Here is a 26548-nt window from a genome sequence, read left to right on the forward strand (position 1 = left end):
CTTCCATATCGCCATAAAGTGAGAAAAAGACGAGACGACGAAAACGACGGGCGAACTTAAACAAAACGCTAGGGCTGGTAGACGATAGATATAATAATAATATTATAATAATGGTTAACTAACCCTCCCTATCTGTGGCTCCCACCAAACAAAATCTAACGGACTGTAATCTTCCGATCTGCCTTAAAAGCACTCCTGCTTGGCTTGCCTTTGGGCATTGGCTTTTTCCACGAAGACCGGCGTTACAGAGGAGGCCATTGAATTCTCCTTGGTTTCTATTGGCTTTGTATAATTCATACAAGGACAAAAGCATCCCCAATTTTAGCAAGAATTATTAAGACGACGAGGACTTTCCTGTCCAAACATCTCTATGTGTCGTTTTCCTATAAAAGTTGAATTCTGATATGACCATATTACCCCCCACTCGAGCTAACAACGAAGTCCATACATTTATCGGTTATTTATAGGCCACTCTTTACATTTAAAGTTTTCAATACGAAACTAAACAACTTTTTTTTTTTTTTTTTTTTTTTTAAGTCGCTCTTAGGAATTAACGTGACTCACCATCTCACCCACCATTAATTGGTCCATCAGATTTATTGGTACTGAAAACTTTAAATGCAAAATAAAGAAACGGGATAGGGGAGATCTCGACATTTCAAATGAAATTTTATGGTCAAAATTTAAAGTTGATTAACCCATAAACGGGCTTATTAACATATTTTTCCACAACACAACCTTCTGCCACAACATCTTTAGGGGGTTTCACCATTAGTCTACTATTCTCTAAATACGGTTGGAATAAATTCAGATCCATAGGTGAAGAAGGAATACATGTCTTAAAGTTAGTTGCCGATTGAGGATGAATGAAATTTTTGACTACACCAGCATGGTCTTTTAAATTTTTTAATAATATAAACTTATATACCCTGTTAGATGTAACTAGAAATGTAGAAACATTTAATATAACTTGAGATTTATATCTTCTTTAGAGAGTAAATGTAGCTGTAATTCATTTGATAATTTTTTTTTTCTACACTTTTTTATTTATTTCTTACAAGAGATTTGTAAATTCACTATTGAATATGTGAGATGGTCTTATAAATTCAAAAAAAAAAAAAAACCAAAAAACCAAAAAACATATATAAAAAAAAAAGACACAAAACAAATCTTAATTTATTTGTGGGCGGCTTTTTAGGAGCAGAGGGGTGCAATTAATTAGTAGGTCAGTAGATGTTTCAATGACAAATGATATTTATACACATTTTGTGCATAAGCGCAGATTTAGTGTGAGACCTATTTCACATGCATAGGTTTCACACCAAATATAAGTATGTAAAAAAAGTGTATAAAAAAAAAATGTACAAATAACACAGGAGATATGATTTTTTTTGCTACAACCTCTTGACCACCTTACTTATGTGATAAGGTGATCCCTCTAATTAGCTTTAAAATTTTTTGTAAAAAATAAAATAAAAATTACCACGTAAACAAAAATAATCAAAAAAATTATATCTCAAAGCGACAACATCTCAAAACACAATTTTGTGTCCCAAAAAAGTTGGGATGGTAATCCAAAGTGGATAACATTATATCCACAAGCAATCAGTTATCTAATTAATTAGAAAAATAAAAAATAAAAAAAATCAGTTATCTAATGGTTTACGAGATCCGATGTTACGTCAAGTTGCCTGATTATCCTCTCAACCTCCTACGTGTTCTTTGGATTTGGATTTGGATTACAGTAGGCCTTCTCAAGTGCCACCGCACCCTTTATTATCCCCTATCCCAACCAAGCACCTCAGCCAGGTCATACTGCACCATATTTATGAGAAATGCTACATTTTTTTTAAAAAAAAAAAAAAAAATTAATCCTCAAATAATATTTTATAATCTCATATAATTTATTACTTTAAAAAATATGTTTGGCATTTAAGGATCAAAAGAAAAATTAAAAAACTCTTATCATTTCTCGATATTTATTGCCTTTGGAATACAGGGTCCTCGATCTTCCTACAAGTCCAATTAATATATTTTTTTGAAATTGCTGAGAAATTCACCAAAACCACCACAACCACAAACTGTACAAGGGTGGTAGACATTTTTTAGATTACGATCCCTTAGTACCCTTACTATAATTATTTATTTAAATTTTTTTAAAAAATAGAACAAATAATTATAAAAAATTCAATTATAAAATTTACCTGATAAAATTAAAATTAAAATATTCAACTATTTATTTGGTCAGATAAATTTTACAAATAACCTCTTACAACCACCTGATTAAATTATCAAGTGATTTTTTAAATTTGAATAAATTATTATAGAACTTCCTTATCCATATCTTTTACCATTAATTTTTTTTTTTTTTTTTTTCAGGCTCGTTGCGGCAAACTAAATTGTAGCCTCTGCTTTTCGTACCAACCCTACCGGCCCAGCTACACCACAACCCAAAACCTACCAATCATTGAAGAAACGGGCATACTTTCCATTTATATTACCAAATTGCCCCCCGCCTCCCCAATCTTCAATCAATCTTCAACAACCATTTCCATTATCAACTTTTTTTTTTTGAAAGGCCATTATCAACTTTTAAAAGCTTGAAAAAGAAGACCAAACACCTTTAAAAAATTATATATAAAAATTTGAGGAAATGCAAACCAAATTTCCTCCGCAAATTCGATTACAACCTCTAAGTTAAAATTACATGCGTCAAAATGTTCATTTTGATCGAGTAGAGCGATCAAACGACGTAAATTCAAAAATGAAAAAAGAAGAAGAAGAAGAAGAAGAAGTCTATGAAACTATTCCTACGTCGGAAACCCCCCCCCAAAAAAAAAGGAAAAAAAAAAAATCTAATCTAATAAATATCCGTAATTTCTCACAGTCATTTGTGATTTTTCCATTTCCCCTTCTTCTTCTTCTAATCTTGGAAGCCAGTTTTTTCCCAAATTGCGTTTCGGACCCTACTTAGATCCCTCCCTTTCAGAGTTCTACCTACCCCTTCGTGCACGGAGAAGGAGGCGATCCTCGTCCTCGCCATCTGCCTCGCCAGAAACTCGTGCGGCGGGACCCTCACCCCGTTCTCGCACTCATCGTCGCCGTCCGCGTCGTCGTAGTCAACGCTGTCTCCGTGGCGATTATCTCTGTACTCGTCCCTCAGGATCTTCGACCAATCCGGAATGTTCACCGGCAGCGACGACGCGGTGGCTCCGGCGACGACGCGTTCGGCCGAAGTCTTGGAGGTGGACTTCTTCGAGAGGCGCGAAACCGGTGCTGGCTTGCGGAACTCGGGCGAGTTGGAGCGGACCGAGTTGTAGATGTCGGACTCGTCGAGTTCGAATGCCGAGTCGTGCGCGATGGGGGGGTGGTGGTCCCGGTCACTGGGTAAGAAGCGGTAGCTCGGGCGGGCGTAGTAGCTCTTACTGGCAGCCATTGATGTTATTGAAAAATTGTTTGCACTGCGTTTCTGGGTTCTCTCTCTCTCTCTCTCTCGATCTGTTTGTTTCTCGCTTTGTGAAGGGGGCTTGGTTTTGGGTCTTGTAAAGGAGGTGTTTTGATCGGCTTTTATAAAGGTTTGGAGTCCGGGCGGGGTGGCTTTATGGATAAGGCGCTGTCTCTCTCTCTCTCTCTCTCTGTGTGCAAGTTCCTTTTTTGGAAATTACCAACACACCCTGCGCTTTTCCTAACAATCCCACCTCAGTCCCGGTATATACGTTGGAATTTTATCTTCTTCTGTTTTTTTTTTTTTACGGGAATATCCTCTTTTAGTATTAATTCTCTCATAGATTTTACTAATTTTTGAAAATTATTCGGGGGAAAAAAAAAAGAAAAAGAAAAAGAAGTTTAGTGCACCTACAGGAAAAGCGGGATGTAACAGATGGTAGAGTAACTGAATCCCAAAAACAAAAATTAACAGCTAACTACTTTATCCATATAAAGTGAAAAGCTAAAACTACACTTTTCTCCAGCACTCTCGGGTTGGATCAAACGGACACGCGGCCGTCCTCTGTAGTTTAAGAAAACGTAGATGGGCGCCACGTCCTGTGTGTAAGCGTAACGTAAAGTTGTTCCTAGTGGACAAAAAGGGGGGCAGTTTGGGAAGACAAATTTGTCTCTTACAGCCCCAGTGGGTGACGAAATTTTGTCGCGACATAGAGAGGGGGATTCACCCCGACCTGGTCCTAGAAAAGAGGACAGAGTGGTCCTGTTTATACGTTCGAGGATCTCGACACGTGTAACTGTAGAAGTACGTTATCCACGTGGCCGCTCGCTGTTTAACGTAACGGGATGGGAGCATGATCGCACGTGAAGTAGGGCCCAGGGCGCTCGGATCTAGCGCTTCCGCTGCCAGCTGGTCGTGGCCTGGCCTGTTCTTTGTCCTCTCAAACGCGGCACTCGAAAATAACAATTAATCGCGTAATATCATTTCGAAAAGCTTTCCTTGTGCGTGGAGTTCGTGAGTTGTGGGTTGAAGTTGAACGATGAACGGAACATCATGCTTTACTTATGAAAGTGAAATTATTCGGTCTTTTTCTTTGATGAGTTATTGAGTTCAGTCCACTCTCTGTTTTTGTTTTAAAGGGACACTATTATTCCTGATAATTGAAATATTACTAATAAATTAAATGGTCCAACTTAGTTTCAGTGCAAGTCATAAAGTTGGTAAAAGAAGTGTGAATAATGCATGATTTAGAAAAAGGTGATTCAACATATTGATTCCAGCAAATGACTTGACGATTTTCAATTTGCACGACAATGAATTTTGCTGGCTTCCATAGGAATATAATTGGTGGGTAGCTAGCGTGGTCTACTTGATTAATTTAACAATGACACTTGTTCATAATATTCCTCATAATATATATATTCTTAATTGGTTTTTTAAATGAAACAACAAAAATGTTTTCTTCCCCGCACACAAAAATATATATATATATATATATATATATATATATATATAGAGCTAAAGCATTTGTATTGGCTATTGCATTTGCCATTTCTCTAAGTTTTTATTTTTTTTTATTTTTCAATGCATTGATACGAACGAGGACATCGATCGCGGGACGAATATATTTTTTTATATTATTATGGGTATGCAATGCATATTTTGTCCACATCAAGATAACTTAATTCAAGAAAAATCTTCATTTCACAAAGTATTTGTGTTCTTTATTCATTTATAAAAAATGAGGATGAATTGAAGTTCAAAGAGATGGACACCAATACAATTAATTTTGAGGACCTAAATATATAGGATAAAACATTTTGCTTTTCAAATTTTTGAATCATGTGGGGATTGTTAATAATAAATGGTAATTATAAATCTTTTTGAAATACTACGTTAATTTGATTAAGTTTCTTTATTTTATAAGGGGGCTAGAATCCACCTCTACGGGCTTCTAAAAAAAGAGGAATCAATGTTAAGGCTTGGCATTAGATGTTTTGCATAATAATGAAATCCATAGCACAATAAAATAAAAACAAAGAATTCAATATTTTTTAATATGATATAACTAATTTTGAGTATATATTGACAAATATTTTTATAGGTATTATTTTTTAAAAAAAATAAAAAAATAAACCTAAAGCCTGGGAAGGTAAATATAAATTTCTAGCAGTTTAGGAAAATAAAATTAAATAATGTTACTCTTGTGGGGAATGGGGTTTTCAAGTTCCAAAATATAATTGGTTAATCCGTAAATCTATGTTTGTTGGGTGGATAAAATTATTTTGGGAAACTTCATTTACCCCTAACTTTCTATTACTTTTACAATTGCACTCTCAAAATTGAAAAAGTTGCAATATCATGTAGCTATCAGGGTATGTCTGAAAAATTTACAATTTCACCACTCTATTAGAATTTTTTATTAAATCCTAACGAAGGATATCAAAATCCTAAAAATACCTTTGGTTTTTTTTTTTTTTAAAAAAATAAAAACAAATTGACCTGTGACCCACGCCTTTTTTTTTTTTTTTTTTTTTAAAAAAAATAATATTTAATTAAGGTAATTTAGTAATTTTATAAATTGTACTAAGATATAAGGGACATTTCATTTATTAACCGTTTGATTTAACCTTAAATCATAATGGCAAAGGAACGATTGCAAATTTTTCAAACATGGCTACTCAACATTGAAACCTTTTTATGTTTTGGATTACAATTGCAAAAGTAATGAAAACATTATGAGGGTAAGTGAAGTTTTTCCTATTATTTTGCACACCTATTATGCATAAAGTTGTACATTTTTACATTAAATATTAATTGTTAATGTTAATTAAAAAAAGATATAAATAAAAGATATGTAAAAGTTGTAGGAATAACAATTTTCTTGGTGGACTGTTATATGAATGATAGGTTATGACGGAACCTAAACTTTAAATTATGAATGAACTTAGACTTTTTTAAACACAAGGTTTGAAATTAATTTTGCTTACCTCTTTATTAATTAATCACTTATTAAATAGGGGATTATATGACTACATGACTCAAACTAAAAGACTTTGAGATAAACTCCTATAGGGAGTTAATTAAAAATTGCACGGCAGTACTACAAGTAATTAAAAGACTCTGACTTAAAAAGATATTATAACTATCTTTATTTAATTAAACTATGATTTCTCTCGGATAAATTACAACTGCAAAAACTTCTTAGAATACATGTTTGTGAGTCATGTTAACGTCTTCTAACTGCCAAAGAATTTTACTTCCGTAACATGAACGCATAGATATTTGATGAGTTTAATATGAACATTTATTTTGTCCACACAAGAATAAGATTAATCCGTGGATGCCCTCAATGAACATGGACTTGTTGTAGTTTCACGGGGTTGATCATGATCGATGGAGTTGTTTATATATATTCTAAAACAAGGCATGACCAAAACAAAATATTATCCTCCAATAATGCTGCGCTAGCTAGCTGAATAAGACTTTTAAAATAGCAACATGATGATGATGATGTAAGCCTCAATTATAACCAGATATCTCTATATATCCTTATTGGTTCTTTAGTAAGAAGATGATTAATTTAGCAATAAATAACTTATTACAGCTTCTGTTCATGCCCCACTTGTATGGGGCCTTTTGCCACACAAAGCAGCTGCAGTACTTTCACCTGAAAGGCTCTTTATCCAATTACTCATTGTTTTCTTTCAAGAGGCATGGGTTACATCCAAGACAAAGAGGATACTAATTAACCCACTAGTTAGTTAATAGAATATTAAACTCATCGATCGTTAGTGTTTGCTCATAAAAAGTTGTACACTTTGTACACTATTCAACAATCATATAAATTTTTTATAAACGGGTACAAATTAACCCGTTTTTTAAAAAGTTATATATTTTTTTATTAATACTATTAAAAAAATATGTGATTCTTACGTATTAAGAGATACATGTCACTTTTTTAAAGCTTGAGTTGTAGGAGTTCCTATAACCTAGTTTGTAAGAAATTTTCGTCTATTATATTTTTAGTAATGCTATTAAAAAAACATGTAATTCTTATATATTAAGGAACAAATGACGTGACATTTTTAGAGACTGAATTGCAAAAAATTTCTGAATCGGGCTTATCTCACTGGCTTTTGCACCAAAAATTCAAACAAAGCGATGGTTTATACTATGCTTTGATTGGGGGATAAGAGACTGAATTGAAGAAATTTAATACGTAGGGTCTTATCTCACTTGCTTTTGCCAAAAATTCAAATACAGTGATGGTTTATGCTAATACTATGCTTTGATTCGGTTTATCCCAACTGAGAAAACGTATTTGGGCAGGTATTTTCTAATCATGGAATTCGTAACAAATCCAAATAATTGGTGATTAATTGGAGGTCTATTATAGTGAAAGTGAAAGTGAAAGGGAAGTATCCTTTGTTTTCTGTAATATTCTCTTTTGCATGGATCTGTACGCTACTTCTCAAATCTACTCTTGTTTAAGGCCAGCAATAATGCCCCTTTTTGGTAGTGGGTATTGCTTATTATGCATAGGGAATTACGGATATGTCAGAAAAGCAAATTCGCATAAAATAATTTATTATTATTATTTTTTAAAAAAAAAAAAAAAAAAGAAATTCCAAAGCAATAATTAAATTCCTATCTTTTAAGGGGAGATAACAAGTGGGAGGCTTAGGTAGAATCCCTATTAGATAACAGGTGAGGGACCGGGAGGCATTTAATATTATCTAGTTTCTATATTAATTATTGAAAAAGAATTATTAAAATGAAATTAAGAGCAAGAAATACAAACAAAAATATACGTATATAAAAGGAATGACAGGTGTTGGGTTGTTGAAAATGAATTATTTGATCCAAACAAGAACAAATTAAATGATTAGACGCATCTAGTGGTGGTAGAGCAGGCTAACCTCATCCAGTCATCCTGATGGTCGTCTCACGTCTGTTCTGTCTTAGACGTTGCGTTCAACGTTGGAGCTTCTCTGGCATCATTATTTTGGGTTGATGACTGACTGACGCTTGCGTATTCGTACATGAAATGACCTCCATTATTCGTGTCTACATTTCCCTTCACATCTTAATAGCTGTCACTTGCACCAAGAGCCAAAGCAACTTTTTTAAAATCAATAATTATTATTATTATTATTATTATTTAATTGGGTATTCTAGATCTTTCCCTAAATCCCATGACAAATCCAATCCACATGGGTATAGCATTCGGAGCTTACTTTATTACTCAAATCCAATCCACACGATTACACTAAATCAAAGGTTTTGTGATCCAATATATATACTGCTAATCTATATATTCTTTTGATTAATGCCTAGCTTAGCTAAGCTTTATCTAAGCTAAGCTAGTCAATGAATCCCATGCAGGCTGGGGCCTTCGTCCCATTTCTTCCTGCTTCTCTTTCTCTTTCCTTTCTTCTCATCTTCGATCTCCTCGTACGTATTACATCCTTTTATCAGTTGCTGAGAAAAGAAGCGGCCAGCCCCGGCCATAAAATCCAAAATTTGTCTCTCCGCTTTTATGGGAGGATAACTAACTAAGAAGCGTAGTTATTTTCCGCCTTCTTACGGTTATCATTTTCTTACATCAAAACACTAGAAAAATCTTTTTGTTAGTTCATTCTTATTTCTCACCTCAGCGTAAAAGGGCTTCCGATCCCGGGACCAACCGAGTGGATTTTGTGGCTAGTAATGAGAAATTGTTTAACTCCCGGCCCGGAGATCGTTTGGCCAAATGGGGCTATAATTGTGATGTTAACTGCATTTATTGCCTAAATAGGTTGGAGACTTGGGTTGGGCAGGGACGGAACTAGAATTTTCAATGAAGAGGAGCTAACTTACGGGGACGTAGATGGCGGTGATGATGAACGGTTAACTTCCGGTCCTATAAAAATTTATATGATATTTTACTTAATTTGATGAGAACGTTAGGTTGAAATTCTCATATGCGAAGTTCAGGTATAATAACCTCAAGCAATAGGTCAATTGCATGAATTGAATTAAATAACCTCAAGCAATAGGTCAATTGCATGAATTGAATTAATGCTCTGTTTGTTTCGGTGTAAAATGTTTTCGGCATTAGTTGGGACGAAAATAAGGGGGATTAGAATCATTTACAATTTCAAAGAATTAATTTGAGATTTTCAAATTATGTGAATTCAAACCATTTTTTACGTCAAATGACATGAAAACTGTTACATACTAAAGATATGACATGTTATCGAGGTAACCAAAAAAAAAAAAAAAATATCATTCCAAAATGCTTTTTCTTCACTTTTGAAGAGACGCTTCTTCTTTACTAAACTAAAAGACAATTTTTTGCTCAAAGCTTTTATATGACATAAAGTGTAAGAACCTGATAAAAATATATTCAATTCTTATTGTTAACATGTCACATTTTTAATATGTAGCATTTTCATTCTGTTCGATGCATGAAATGACCTAAATTCACATAATTTGAGAATCTCAATTTTTTTTGAAATTGTAGGGGATCTTGATCTAAATAATGGTCAACGAAAATCATTTTCAGTATGACTGAAAAAGCTTCTTTAATTTTTGGGAAACGATTTACGGTTTTCATGCACGTTTTGGCGAATCCGCCACCGCCGGGAATTGGAGTTTGTTGGTAGCCCGACTCTACCGCCGAAGATCCTCAAATTTTGGTTTTTGATTGCCGGAATCTGGTGACACTAGTTGGGTTTCGACCAGTGAGCCAAATTCCGGCAAAACAGGCTGGAATCCAACCAGTGATAGAATTTGGTCTGCCAGAATCCAACGGACCATAGTACGGCCGGAATCCAGCTAGTACAATCGAAATCAGGAAATAACTATCGAAATACGGCGACGTCGCTAGAATTTGACCAATACATCTAGATTCTGGCCAATTTGGCTGGAATTTGGAAATTTTTGTCGAATTCTGGCCAAACTAGGCCAGATTTCGGCCAATTTAGCCGGAATCCGGTGATGGCGGCCGGATGTCACCGAATTCCGTTTTACGCGGTTGGTGATTTTTTCGTACGAGCTAAACGTCGGAAAATATTTTTAAGAAAATCATTTTTTTGAAAAATGATTTCATTGAAAATATTTTATGACGAAAAATATTTTACGTCGAAACAAACGGAGCATAAGAATGAAAATATAGAAGAAGTAAGGGAAAAATACAATTTACCCCCCAAAGTTTGTCCACTTTTTCAATCTTGCATTTAATCTTTAAAAATTTGCAATGTGGCCCAATGAAGTTTCCATATTTTTCAATGTGGCAAATCCGTTACCAATTTTTGTTAGACCAGATGGAATGGGCGTCATGTGCTACGCACGTGATTTTTTCGATGCAAATGTCTCCATTTTGCCCTCATTTAGACGCTATCAATTACCGAATTGACCTTCACACATTTCACCTGTTTTAGAGACAATTTAAAGAACAGGACCACGACATGGTTTATTTTAGGCTTTCTTTGTTTCAAGTTGATGGATCCTTCAACTGAAAATGCCTCATCCGGGTCCACGTACAGCAGGGCCACATCTTCAGTTCAGCGCATTTGTTTTTGTGAGTGGCCAATGATGTGAAAATCACCTACACTGAAGAAAATTTTGGTAAGAGGTTTGTGGGTTGAAAAAAATTTGAAGGTAAGTAACTTAATCTTCTTCTTCTTCTTCTTTTTTTATTTTTTTTATTTTTTTATTTTTTTTTTATTTGTGTGATGAGTATGTAATAGTTCTTGCTTGTTTGTGTTTGATTCTTATGTGGGTCTGTATTTATCAGTCACTGTTAATGATGTTTACTGATAATCCCTTTGTATACTAGTATGTAACTGCTCTGTGTTTTAAGTTTGTAAATGGGCTCATTTTTTGCATGCAATGTTTTAGTATCAGTTTTATGTTTATTTACTGAGTTGTAAAAAGGTTCAGGAAAATTCATTGAGAAACATTTTGTGAATCTAAAACATGTTCTAGGCTAGTGGGATAACATGTGTCTGTCAAAGCCAGCATAAGGAAAAGGATTTGAAAAGATGTTAATATGACAAATCAGCTTTGGATTAAGTAAAAGCCTTTTTTCACACCAACACAATTGTTCCTTTGCTTGCATTAAACATTCATACACTAAAATGTTTACTAGAAATAAAAAGAAGGGTTAAATACGTTATTAGTGCCTGAGTTTTGAAAACTTTATTTTTTGGTACTTAAGTTTCAATTCGCATTACAGATGGTACCTCAGTTTTGAGAAAAGACAAAATTAGTACCTCAATAAAGTTTTCCATATAAAAACTAACGACTCGCCAGGTGTCAACCTGAGGGTTGACACGTGTTTTAGTATCAAAAATTAAAAAAAAAAAATCTTTAAAAATTAATTTAAAAAATATTAAAAACTAAAAAAAAATTGAAAAAAAGAAAAGAAAAAGATGAGGGGTGGCTGGCCACCGGCCACCCCCATTTTATATATTATTCTCGTACCCATGAAAGTTTTATCACATGTATTTTGTATTTCAGTATCTCATATCATAATGCTCTTGTCAGAAACTTAGAATAATCCATACCATAAAATCAACCTCAATGAGAAATTTCTTATCTTTTTAATGAAGGACTTGGATTTCTTGTTGAAAAAAGCTTTCTTACAATGTTAATTGCGATCACCCAACGCATCGAGTATTTTGACCATCAATTTGATCTCACCTATTAATGCATCAAAGTGATCTACAATTAATATATGAGTACACAATCCTTTTTCGATTTAGAATTAATATTATAAGTAACATTGGGGAGTGTGATTTTTTCCTTTTAACAATATTTTCATGGAAAAAGAACTCCCAAGGTCAGTTCAGTGCATAACACTTACACATCAACCCGAAGCCTCCAACTTTGCCTGTTTAAGATAAATCACAAAGATTCGATGTGTAACGGTCTTATAAATGGAATGCCCAATTTCATTACCGACTGTGAACTATCCATATTTTTTAGACTATAAGGATTATGGACTAAGATCTTATACGATAACTCTTTACTCACACCATAGACCATATTCAATGTAATCCAAGGGTATTTCACATACAAAATATATATTGATCAATATTAAGCATGTAAAATAACATATGCCATATACTCAAAATTAGATTAGTGAATAACATTTTTATTCGTAAAAAAACTTATGTCTATAGTACATTGGGATTTAGGGCATAAACGCCAATAGGCTCCCACTTGCACTCAATTCCAATTCGGCATACATTTGACTCCCAGTCCCTCTAAGTGAGATTCGAAAATCTTCTGAGGTAAGGCCTTTGTGAACGGGTCTGCCAAATTCTCAACTGGTGAAATCTTAGCCACGACTACATCTCCTCGAGTCACTATCTCTCTAATGAGATGATATTTTGTGCTCGATGTGTTTCCCTCTCCTATGATTCCTTGGTACCTTGAATTGTGCAACTGCTCCACTGTTGTCGCAAAACAACATGATAGGAGACTGTTCTATCCCCATAACACCAAGATCCGCAAGGAACTTCCTTAGCCATACTGTTTCCTTTGCTACTTCACTAGTCGCAATATATATGCTTTCGTAGTGGAGTCGGCAATACAAGACTGCTTCACACTTCTCCAGCTAATGGCTCCTCCACTGAAGGTATAGACATACCCTGAGGTACATTTTTGAGAATCACGATCTAACTGAAAATCAGAATTTGTCTAACCAATTGTTGTCAAATCCTCACAATGGTAGACTAGCGTATAATCCATTGTTCTCCGAAGATACTTAAGTATATGCTTTTTAGCTACCCAATGTGTTGGTCTAGGGTTTGATTGATATCTGCTGACCCTGACAACTACAAAACATATATCAAGTCTAGTGCAAAGCATAACATACATGAGGCTTCCTACAGCCGAAGCATAAGGTACATCCCTCATCTGTTCTTCCTCTTGAGGTGTCTTAGGACACTGCTCCTTAGTAAGAGGAACTCCATGTCTAAAGGGAGCTAGATGTAGAAAAAGAATTTCTACGTAATAATTATACATAAAATGGTAGCATATGTGCCACATGCGGCACTGGTAATATACACCTGTAATCAAAATAATAATACTAAGTATAGTGTGATAATTATTACATACCAACCGTAATAAAGATGAGTTATGCTAGAAATATAAACAGAGATAGACTAAATAAGTAGGATAGTCCAATATGTAAAAGAGGCGATAGTTAGCCTCATCTTCAAACATCAGGATCATTATTAGGATCCTGGTATTCCTGGTACTCTTCATCTTCAGCACCTGCTTAGTCATCTACAAGATTGTGGATAGAACCACAATCCCATATATCCATAAGTGAGTCCATTGTTTCCAATAATATAATGAATGCTGATTTATTTATTAAATGAAACACAATGCACAATATGACTTTATGTTATATGTATATGCAATTCATGGCTTACGGTCGTGAGTCATAAGTCATAGATTGAATATATAAATAATATAAAGTAATGATATGATAGTTTTATATGCATAGTCTTAATTATTTTCTACTTTCACTCCTCTGTTGGCCTATTATCAGTTAACGTGTTATTTGAAGCCTAAACTTCCTCACCTTATAATATTTATTAATTCTGTTTATGAGGTCTAGGCCCCTGGAAGCCTTGGTCTTCCCTATGGATCTAAATCTACCAGGTTCATATTTACTATATTCTTTTTGGGTATTTCCTCATTCACCGTGAACCTAGGAATGCCAATGAAGTCTTATGTATCCACTGTGAATCTAGATTCGCTAGCTGGTTATTAATCAAATTATTAAAACAGTAAATATGCAGACTTCACATGCACAAACAATTAAATAAAGCAGTAATCACATATTATGGAAAATCCATCAGCACCACTCTCGGTAAGTATAAAGATATTTACAGTTCTACTTCAAATGATGTCCACAGGAAATACAAACTGCACATAATAAATTAGCATAAGGTGCTAATAGAATATTATTATTGTTGCTAGTTTTAATTCTTTGTTACTGTCCTTAATGTTATTTATTTAAGACACCATTAATTACTTGGGCATTATAACAATCCTGATATTTATTTACATACAAAAATAGGTAGAATAATTCTATTTACGTCAATTAAATATTTAAATATAAATGGATGGCACAACAACATAAATATATTAAATGCTTAATAACATTTTAAAACAGTTGGGCGGCATAACGGCGCTTTGGGAATATTTTTATTTGACCAAATATCAATTATATATATACTTACACATATATATGTGTGTGTATTATCAGCCCACACACACACGGTTTTGATGGAGAGACAATGACTTGTGCACAAAAAGAAAAAGCTCTCATATTTGTCTTTTCTTTAAGTAGTCTAATAGGAACTCTCTAGAGACAAAAAAAGAGAAAGGTTCAGAGACAATCCTCTGGAAAGTTCCTCACCTACTTTTCTTTCTTTTCTACTAAAATGCAAAACAAGGGAACCGGTCATTGTTCTCTCTAACCTGTTCCTCCTCCTTTTTGTTTTTGTTTTCTTTTTTTCTTGATTTTGTTGTTATTTTTTTTAGATTCTGGAATTCTCTAGATAAAAGGGGAAAGAGCTTACCCAAAGTTCTAAAGTGTAAAATACACAGCTGGAAATGTTCCTGTACAAGAAAACACATGTGTAAGTGTGAATTGGGTCTCCTCTATTTAAAAGAAAAGAATCTGAGTGAACAAGGAGGAAGAAGAATCATCTTGAAGAATAAAAAATGGAGCTTCAAACTTACTGTCTTCTTTAGTTAAGAGATCCAAAAGAGAGGGAGCAAGGATCTTTGATCTGAGGTGAGTTGTTTTCAATAGTTGGAGCTCACTGCAATTTGTTCATTTTAGAGAAAAACAATAGAATAGAGAAGACTCTCCCCTTGTTTTCTCGATGATTCACAACAGAAGAGAAGAAAGGTATTTCTTTTCTTGTTTTCAGTTCTATTTGAGAGAGGGATAGAAGGTAGTTTCTTTTATGTGCTGAAAGGAAAAGAGAAGCCTGAGAAAAGGACTTGCAAAGTTTGCAGGAGAGTGAGCTTTCCGGTTTGCCAAGACGACGACGGATACATCTATATATAGGATTAGCAATGGTTTAGATGTAATCCAGGTGTTCTATGAATCAACAAATGGGGTTAGAACGTACGAGTGTTGCGCTATCTAGGTGAAGGATTCAAAAATATCTTGAGAAAAATATAAGGAATCATCCTATCTCTAAGTAATTACTTGCTAAGCCACCATTCTTAGTTTCTAACTAATTCTCATTTTAATTAGTTCAATCTGGATCCTCTATAAGTGCAAGATAAACGTTCCTAGGCTGGGTTAGGTGTTGATTGAGCTGCGTTGGGCGTACTAGTGTGGACTGGGCTGAGCGACAAAAATCACACAAGCCAAAAGGAATGTTGAAATTGTGAAGAGACGAAAATAATGAACTTCTACCAATTTTCATTAAATAAAAATTAGTCCTTTTCTTTTTTTTTTTTTTTTTTTCTACTTAGGATTGAAATATTAATTTTGTAATATTTAGGAGCTAAGTGCGAATAAATTGAGCCCCAATCATGAACTAAAAATCATTGATAGTTATATTATATATATATATATATATATTTTCGAGCATTATACCTTATCTATGTATGCAACTTGAGATAAGCTTATCATTCTATTACAGTGATCTCGCAAAAGCTTGATCCCTAGAATATAGCTTGCTTCTCCCAAGTCTTTCATATCAAATTGACTAGATACTCAGATTCTTACTATTGATAATGTCCATACATCGTTTCCAATGAGCAGGATGTCATCAACATACAACACTAAAAACATTATTGTTTTATTTTGACACTTATTGTACACATATGGTTCATCCAGGTTTTGTTCAAAACCAAACTATTTGATTGTCTCATCAAACCTGATGTTTTATGATCGGGATACTTGCTTAAGTCCATAAATGGACCTTTGTAATTTACATACCATATCCTTTTGGTTATTAGCTATGAACCCGTCTGGTTGCATCATATAGATGTCCTCGTCAAGATGTTAGTTTAAAAAGGTAGTCTTGATGTCCATCTGCCAAATCTCATAATCAAAATGAGCGGCAATGGCTAAGAGTATCCGGATGGATTTAAGCATGGCAACAAGTTAAAAGGTTTCCTCATAATTGATTCCTTCTTTTTGAGTGAAATCTTTAGCTACCAATCTTGCCTTGAAGGTTTCAACCTTCCCATCCACCCCTCTTTTTCTCTTGTAAACCCATTTACAACCAATAGGTTTAATGCCTTCAGGCGCCTTTACAGGAGACCAAACATTGTTGTAATACATAGATTCCAGCTTACTTTTCATAGCTATGACCAATTGGTTTGCATGCACATCATTAATCGCTTCGTTGTAGGTACTAGGATCAGATTCAAATTCATCTAAAATAGCTACATTAGCTATTTCTATGAATTTGTCAGGTGCCCTCCCACTGCGATGCAGTATGATGTTACATGGTGTCTCATCCACAGTAATCTATGGTGTATCTAATACAACCACCTCATCTTCAAGAACTTCTGAAGATGTAGTTTTTCTTGCATCTACCATCTCATCTAGAACCACCTCACTCTTTGGTCTACTATTGTTTACATACTCCTCCTCAAGAAATCTCGCATTTGTGATAACAAATATACCTTATTTCTTTTGAACTATAAAACAAATAACCTATTGTCCCTTTTGGATATCCAACAAACAAACATACTTCTGTCTTTGATTCCAAATTATCAGCATGTGTTGGTCAACCCCAAATGTGGATGTATCTCATACTAGACCTTTGCCCTGTCCACAATTCAAAAGGTATCTTATAAACAATTTTAGACGGAACCAAGTTTAGCAAGTGTGTTGCTATTTCTAAAGCATATCCCCAAAAGGACATAGGCAGAGTACCATAACTCATCATTGTCCTTACCATTTCTAAAAGAGTTATATTCCTTCTCTCTGCTACACCATTTTGCTAGGGAGTCCTAGATTCAATTAACTAGGATAAAATCCTTGCTTCTGACAAATGATCTATGAAGTCCCCGAGAAAGTATTCACCACCTCGATTAGATCGAAGGGCTTTAATATGTTTACCCAGTTGTTTCTCGGCTTCATCCCGAAACTCTTTGAACCTTTCAAAAGCTTCAGACTTCCAACGCATAAGTAAATATAACAATACCTTGAATAGTCATTAGTAAACGTGATGAAATATTCATAACCACCTCGTGCTGGGACACTCATAGGACCACGTACATTAGTGTGCACTAGCTCAACCAAATCTTTGGCTCTATACCCTTTTGTTGAAAAATGTCTCTTGGTCATTTTACCCTCCAAACATGATTTGTAGACTGGGTAATCTTGAAAATCCATTGGGCTCAAAAACCCATCATTAACCAGTCTTTGAATCCTTTTTGAGTTAATGTGACCAAGACGTAGATGCCAAAGGTATGCTTCATTAGTAGAAGGAATCTTTCTTTTTAATGATAAAGCATTTTGAGTTGGTTCTAAAACAGAATTGTTAACAACAAATGAATCAGGAGTAATAATATACAAATCATCTATAATGATACCAAAACTGATAAACAAATTAGCCTTATTTATTATCACTGTATCCCTTAAAATAGAGGCATAACCACACTTACCCAAACAGGTTACAGAAATCAAATTTCTGCATATGTTGGGTACAAACAAACAGTTTGATAAAAATAAAACTTTAGATACAAAATAAAGTTCAACGATTCCAATGTAGTGGACCGAAACCATTGTCCCATCTCCTAGCGTCAAGTGCATCTCTCCTTCATTCAGTTGACTAGTTACCTGGAACCCTTGCAATGAATTGCAAACATGATTAGTGGATCTTGAATCCACACATCAGAAATTAGTGAGATTCTCAACTAAATATGTTTCAACTAACAAGGAAGATGTCTCACCTTGACCTATGGTTGCCAGAAACTTAGTGCAGTTCATCTTCCAATGCCCTGGCTGATCACAGTAATAACAATTACTACCCCGCTTGCCTTTTGTCCCCTTTTCAGCCTTTTTAAACCTTTTGACAAACACTTTGCCAAACTTGTTTAACTTGCTTCTTCTTTTTCTTACATTTTGATTTAGAAGATGAAGCTTGTGCCATGTTTACAGATACTTTAGTCTTCAGGATGCCTTCCGCTATGATTAACTCATTCATCAGTTCAGACAATATGAAATCTTGTTTGTTCATTGTCACATTCAATCTAAACTGATTACAGGAGTCAGGCAAGAAATGGAGTATTATGTCCACTTGAGATTCACTATCAATCTCAACACCCAGAACTTCCAGTGAATTGAGCATAGCTATCATAGACAGACAATGCTCCTTTATTGGAGTACCTTCAGCCATTTTTGTGTTTAATAAAGATCTCATCGTCCCTGACTTAGCAATACAATTTTGCTCTCCAAACATTTCCTTCAGAATTGTTATCATGCCAGAGGCATGATCTAAATCTTGAAGTTGATGTTGGAGTACATTGGAAACAGAGGCCCAAACATAACATTTTGCCATTTCATTTGACCTTTTCTAGTGATGAAATCGTTGTCTGACAGGCTTAGATGCATTATTAGCTGGTTCAATGGGACTAGCATCGATTAACACAAATTTGTGCCCATCAACAGTAAGCACAATGTCTAAATTACATTTCAAATCCACATAATTTGGACCTGTTAGCTTATTCTGATTCAAGATAGTTGAGAAAGGACTTAATGAAGACATTATAGTTATGAAATATTGAAATGAGCATATATCAGGCATATAGTTTAGCATCAAATATAATATGTAAAAACCCAATTAAAAAAAATAATATTTGCAAATGCAACGACAACCTAATCTATAATTTAGAAAACACCCTCCGAAGGGAGCTCCACGACCAAGGTGAGGTGTTTTTAATTACATTGATTAGGTGAAATTCTTTCTCATTATTAATGTAACTACGACATTAACAATTTGTCGCTTTTACTTTAGTCTCTGAAGGAAGATTAATATCTTACATTAGTCAAGTGTTATACCATCAAGTAGATTTGATGTGATTGTCAAGTAACTCCACGGAAGCGTGGTCATTCTTGATACATAATCACATATCCACTATCCCTAACAAGATATCTACCCTTGTAATCTGCGAAGCAAAAACACACTTTGAAGGGAGCAGGGCCCACAACCAAGGTGATGTGTCTTTACTTCATCATTACATGCAGACTTATGATGGAGACTGTAAGATTCAAAATCTTGAACCTTTCTCTTACTTGATATTTTTTTTAAAAAAAAACTTATGGGTTTTAAAACAATTGTAATCCTATTACAATTGAGACCTTGCCTTTTGGCGTTTCTAAAATAAAACACCAATCCTAATCGTTCACATTAGGAACCTCTACCATTAATCATGATTTCTTTATGTTAAAATATCAACTTCCAATCATTTTAATACCATTGGAATTTGTCAATTAAAGCTTGGTAGTCTTTGATACCAATTTCATAAAGAAACTTATCTTTGCTTATGGTTCACAAAGACAATAATCCATCTATGAATCTAATTCATGGTTGGTATGCCCAAAGTACCTTAATTATATGTCCAACAAAAAATTAACATGTCTTTTGTATTAATGATCAAAATAAATTTTAATGTCATTAATCACCAACAAAAAGAAAAAAATAATACTTTGCATAATTTCATGCTTTTATGCCAAGACTTGAAAACCGTTTTTCAAGACTTGAAATTCATCTTGTAAAATATTTCTTTTGTGTTTATCAATACATTGTACTTATTTACAACATATTCCATAACCAAACCTTTTAAAGTCTTTGATTATGACACAAGATAGAATTTTACAACTTTAAACATTTTGCAAGATTTCTTAATTCCAGATCCGTCGACTAATAGTGAACAGATCGTAACTCTTTCGATCAAAATCGAAACGTAAATCCGTTTAGACCAAAACATCAACCACAATATTTTCATGTAGAAACAACTGCCAAAGCATTTTTAGCACTTGTCTATAATCATCCATCAAAATCATAATCCTCAACAAGCTTGCCGTAAAATATAGCAACAGATGTTTCGAATGTAAATAATAATTAAAATAGCAAACGACCTCCAAACGACTTAAAATCTTCCAGTATAGATCCTAGCATGTTAAAGAACATCTTCCAGGTCTTGGAACAATTTTACAGCCATTGAAGATCCACAGGAAAAAAAAAAAATCCAATTTTCTTTAAAGAAAAACTGCCAAATAGATTTTTATGAACTACTTTCTTTACCATGTTTTCTTTAAAGTTGGCTCTGATACCACTTGTTGGAACTTAGATTGCAAAAACAATATTGGACAGTAGAAAATAAAATTCCCAAATCCAGGAACAAACTTTATGAAGAACAGGCGAAAAACAATGCTATTTTAAAATAAACTACAAATCATAAACACTTATTTGAACGTATTTAAAATATAAATTGCCACTCCTTAGCTATATGGGTAAGATTAAGCTCTTTGCTCCCCGACGAAAGACATGTGACGAACCTTCAGATCTTCTCACCAATGACTGATAATAACCAAGAGCGTGGGTTCTCAACTTGCTCTTCAAAATATTAAACTTGTTCTCGAGAGTTAACTCAAGAATATTAGTTCTTAGTAAAAACTAAAAAATTGTAGCAAAATTGCTTACCTTTGAAGAGCCACATGCATATCTATTTATATGCTCAAAATACTAGGAGACTGGAAGATGCAAACAATGTGGGACAAACTGTAAAATGAAGTTCTAGAAATATTGGAACTCCAAGTGGTGGATGGCTAGGCTAGGATTTATCATAGCCTTCCACCACTTCAAATGTGACACATGGGTTAGGGATAAGCTCCTTGGCCCATGCGTCCTATACATGCTACTGGGCTAGGGTTTTATCCCAATGACCAATTAATTCATAATTTCTCTCTACCCCATGTTTTTAATTAAATAAAAACAACTAGCCCATTAAATAAAAAGCCTAATCTGGTTAAATTAAATCAGCTTAATAAGGGACCTAAAGGGAAAAATAAAAACTAGCCAAAATAGTTCTGACAATTCCAATCGCTATTTAATTACAATTGATTCCACTAAATAATTGTACTTTCACTCTAGTTTATATTTTTGATTAAAACAATTAATCCTTTAATTTACTTAGTTTTGACTTTTGATTCATCCATGAAATATTTCGTAGTAAAATTAAAGCTAAGATACTGTCATTTAATTCTCTACCATTCGTAACGACTCACCCCCAACGCCACAATAATGTCCACATTTTTTTTTTGTTCCCTCGTACCAAAGCTCCCAAGAGGTCACCGATCCTGTTACTACTCTCGCAAAAGCACGCTTAACTGCGGAGTTTTGTTAGGTTCATGGCCATTATGGCTGATAATAGCTTAAAAGTGCTTATTTTTCCTATCAAAATAAGTATTATCATACTTTATTATAATTTAATTCTTGCATTTTATATTTAATTGTGGAATATTGTTCAAATATTAATATTAAGATTAAATGATATATTAATGCAAGAAATTGTGTTATGTAGGAATTACAAAAGAAATCAAAGAGTAAAAGCCAAGATGTGGGTCAAAAGAAGAAGTCTATCCTATGCCCAAAATAGAGTCCAATGTGTAAAACAAGAAGAGGTAAAACCAAACTGCTGGACTCACGAATTGGGTAAACATTCTAATACTACTACATGACAAAACCAAGAAGAAAAATGTGTCTTTGGCTATTATAAAAAGAAGCGGAGTTTTATTTCAAGTGTAAGAGAGAGACATGGAATAAAGAGAAGACTGAGATTCTTATAGTAGTACGAATCCCAAAAGAAGAATGACTCTTTTCTCTATAAGAGAAGCAACACGGCAACAAACAAGGGGGCCGGAAAATTGTAGAAAAAAGAAGAAGAAGACGTTCAGCTCAAGATCAAAGAAGACAGCGACGACGGTTCAAGATTTATTTTTATTTTCTTCTCAGTTATTTTATTTTGCTAGCACGATGTTTATGATTTTAACAATGAAATTTATTTACATAATCATGTCTAGCTAAATTTCTAGCTGAGGCTAAGGGCGAAACTTTTAATAAGATTGTAGTATTTATTTTTCAACTCTTTTATGGTTTTTAATGTAAGATCTTTTTAATTGATTGCATGATTTATTCTTAGAAAAAGGTTTTTGTTTTGCAAAATTCCTTGATTCATTGTTAACTACGGGTACAGTGAATGCTTTGAATTTCCTGCGAATCAAATAACTAATTTTGCGTAATAAAATCAATCAATTTTAAGATTAACCTTTTGATGATATTTTCTCTTGGTATTCACTGATCTATTATTTGATTATAACATGAGTTGCGAAATAAATATTATAATTTTGTTAAAAGTAAAACCCCAATGCCTTAGCGATCCCTTTTAATTGTTATTTTCATTATATATTTTATTTGCATCATTCCACTAAATCATCTATCATAAATTTTTCTTAATTTTATTTTTTTAGTGTTCTTTGTTTCCCAAATCCCAGTGGTTCGACACTCGACTTCCGAGAATTGCTACTTCGCGACAACCTGCACTTGGGTCCGCACACTTAAGTTGTCAACAAATTTTTGGCGCTGTTGCCGGGGATTTCAGCGTTGATAAAGAGCACCAGACTGTTTTAACGAGGTTTGCTTCGATTTGCGATTCGTCACATATCCGGTAAACTCGTTCCATCTTTAATTTTCTCTTTTTTTTTTTTTTTTTTTTTTTTTTTATTTTATTGAGTGTTTGTTGGTGTATGAATGCTTGGTATTGTGATCAGAGTGGTCGTTTGATAAAAATAGAGTTTGAAGTGTGTTTAGAAAATTTGTTTGAGTCTTCAGTACATTCTCAGACACTTGGCACGATGGCTGATGATGGTAGTAATCATGGGGAGAATGAGAATTTGAATCATAATGATCCACCAATGCGGTCATTGCGTGAATATTTGCAACCCCCTCGCAGCAGTACCCCTTCATGCATTATTTTTCCTCACCAAGGTAATAATTTTAATTTCAAACCAGGTACGATTCCGTTACTTCCTAAATTCCATGGTATTGAGTCTGAAAATCCTTATTTGCACATAAAAGAATTTGAAGAAGTATGTTTCACTTTTCATGACCAAACTTGTAGTGAAGAATTAGTTAGGCTTAAATTGTTTCCTTTCTCTCTAAAAGATAAAGCTAAGACTTGGCTTAATGCTTTGAGACCTAGGACAATAGGCACATGGCAAGAGATACAAACTGAATTTTTCAAAAAGTTTTTTCCTATTCATAGGACAAATGCTCTTAAAAGACAAATCATGAATTTTGTTCAAAAGGAAAATGAGACATTTTATCAATGTTGGGAACGTTTTAAAGATTTGTTAAACTCTTGCCCACATCATGGCTATGAAATTTGGTGCACCATTAATTTTTTCTATGAGGGTTTGATGCCCCAAATGCGCCAATTTGTTGAAATGATGTGTAATGGTGAATTTTTAAACAGAGACCCCAATGAGGCTTGGGAATACTTTGACCACCTAGCTGAAAATGCTCAATCTTGGGACACCACTGCCCCTGAAAGTTCTAGTAAGACCAAGCCTCCTACCACTACATCTAGTGGGGGTATGTATCACCTTAGGGAAGGGGATGACTTATATGCTAAAATTTCAAGTTTGGCCAGAAAAGTTGAAACCAAGGATTTAAGGAAAGATAATAAAATCAAATCTGTGCAAAAAGAAGAAGTGTGTAGCATTTGTGAAGTCAGTGGACACACAACATGTGAGTGTCCAACTATTCCAGCTTTTAAAGAAGTATTGCATGAACAAGCAAATGCCATAAACACTTACAAAAAGCCTTTTAATTCTCCATACTCTGAGACATACAATCCGGGGTGGAGGAATCACCCCAATTTTAGTTAGAGACAGGAGAATAATGCACCACGACCACCTCAAGAGCCCTCTAACTTTGTTCCTTATCTTCCCCCACATAAGAGGACTCTTGAGGATACGTTGCAAACATTTATGCAAGGGCAAGACACATTCAATAGTCGAACATCACAAGCCATCGATGACATAAAAAGCACTCTCACCAAGATCACCTCATTTATGAGCATTCAAGAAAAATGAAAGTTTCCATCTCAACCTGAACCTAACCCTCTGTATGGGGTAAATGAAGTCCAAATACTCAAGTGAAACATGCTAAGTCTGTCACTATCCTTAGGAGTGGAAAGGAGGTTAACAAAGAAATCCCAACAAAGGTTTCAGAACCCAAGGAAAATTTAGAAACCAAGGATGATGACATGTCTAGTAAGGTTGAGGATGTTGAGGAAAGAGTGTATAAGCCTATTGCCCCATTCCCCCAAAGGTTGCTTGCACCTAAAATGGGGACAACAAATCAAGATGTCTTAGAAGTGTTCAAACAGGTAAAGATAAATATCCCTTTGTTAGATGCCATCAAACAAATTCCATCCTATGCAAAATTTCTGAAAGATCTTTGCACTGCAAAGCGAAAGTTTTTTGTGCAAAAGAAGACATTTTTAACAGAGCAGGTAAGTTCGATAATTCAGCAGAAAATCCATTTCAAGCATAAAGACCCTGGATCACCCACTATCCCATACATCATTGGTGATTCTAAGATTGATAAAGCATTGATTGATTTAGGATCTGGTGTCAATTTACTACCCTACTCAGTTTATGAGCAGTTAGGTCTTGGTGAATTAAAACCCACCAAAGTTGTTCTGCAACTTGTCGACCGATCTGTTGTTATACCGAGAGGGATAGTAGAAGATGTTTTAGTTCAAGTGGATAAATTTTACTTTCCAGTGGATTTCATTGTTTTAGATACAAAGCCTGTTGCACCATCTAGCATTGACGTTCCTGTCATTTTAGGACGACTATTTTTAGCTACTTCTAATGCTTTGATTAATTGCAGGAATGTAATCATGAAGCTCACATTTAGAAATATGACCGTTGAGTTGAACATCTTCAACATTTATAAGCAACCTGCCATTGATGATGAGGAGGAAATTGTTGAGGTAGACATGATCCAAAATTTGGCGGAAAGTAAATTTGCTCATTCTATGATTTCTGATCCTATAGAGGCATGTTTACTGAATCCCAATAGTGATGATATAGAATTGGACATGGCTAATGATATTTTGGATGCTAATCCAATGATGGACACTAATGGAAGGAACCCATGTTTTGAGGACTTGTATAGTCCGATTAAAACTCATCCATCTAATTTCATAGCACCGAAAATTGAAAAATCAAAAAATGGCAATGCTTTTAAAGAAAAATATTTGAAACCATTTTTTGAAGATTGAGAGCTTAAGAATGAGTCTTTTAATCTGGTGGATCCCGTTTATCAGGATTTGCCAAACACCTAAATGTGATTGGCAATTGTAGTAGTAGTGTTAGTTTAGGTTGTGTTTTTGTTTTTATTTTTGTTTTTATTTTTTATTTTTTTTTTGTTTTCTAACCCATTTTGCAGATAATAAAGTGTCTTTACTTGTCATCACCTCAAGGTACTCTTCTTAACCCATACTTTTTGCTTCCTTTTGTTACACTGAGGACAATATAAGTTTTAGGTTGGGGGGAGGAGTTGACAGTGATTGAAAAAAAAAAAAAAAATTGCAATGATGTCTTGACTTCTTTAATGGTTATGTTGAACTTGAATACCTGAGTAAGTCATTTTTGAGAGTGTTGTGGAACCTTAATTTTGATTCGAAGTTCATTGGCAAGCTTAAATTCACGAATACATGATTACAGGACTAGGAAATTTGAATTTTGCTGCTTATTTTTAGCTACTGAATACTTCACTCATTTCACTTTGAACTTAGTACAAGCACACTAGCATATAGTCGTGGGGTATAAATTGTGAAACCAAATATGCATTTTTTTTTTTTATATCTTAAGTTTATTTGGTTGATTCATTGGATGAGAGACGACCTTAGCATGAAATTAATATTATATTATATATATATTATTAGAAGGAAAAAAAAGAAGAAGAAGAAGAGTTATTGACCACTTTGAGTTTTTTGCTGAGTAACCGGGCCTCTTGCCTCAGTAAGCAGAGAGTG

At 34.2% G+C, this 26548-nt stretch overlaps 1 protein-coding gene and 1 non-coding gene across 2 annotated transcripts; both read right to left on the reverse strand.

The window, feature by feature from the left end:
- Positions 1-2622: 2622 nt before the first annotated feature.
- On the reverse strand, positions 2623-3558 carry LOC133878651 (protein S40-4-like). Its single transcript, XM_062317227.1, has one exon. It carries the CDS (start codon positions 3434-3436, stop codon positions 2924-2926), a length of 513 nt encoding a protein of 170 aa, XP_062173211.1. The 5' UTR covers positions 3437-3558; the 3' UTR covers positions 2623-2923.
- Positions 3559-23768: 20210 nt separating this feature from the next.
- Positions 23769-23875, reverse strand: LOC133878709 (small nucleolar RNA R71). Its single transcript, XR_009901961.1, has one exon. It is a non-coding gene; the product is annotated as a small nucleolar RNA R71 (small nucleolar RNA).
- Positions 23876-26548: the final 2673 nt, after the last annotated feature.

The sequence above is a fragment of the Alnus glutinosa genome, chromosome 9, assembly GCF_958979055.1.
Source record: "Alnus glutinosa chromosome 9, dhAlnGlut1.1, whole genome shotgun sequence".
Taxonomy (NCBI): Eukaryota; Viridiplantae; Streptophyta; class Magnoliopsida; order Fagales; family Betulaceae; genus Alnus; species Alnus glutinosa.

Bases quoted from the DNA above. Each gene is read 5' to 3' on its own strand.
- LOC133878651 (XM_062317227.1), bottom strand. From the start codon at position 3,436: ATGGCTGCCAGTAAGAGCTACTACGCCCGCCCGAGCTACCGCTTCTTA.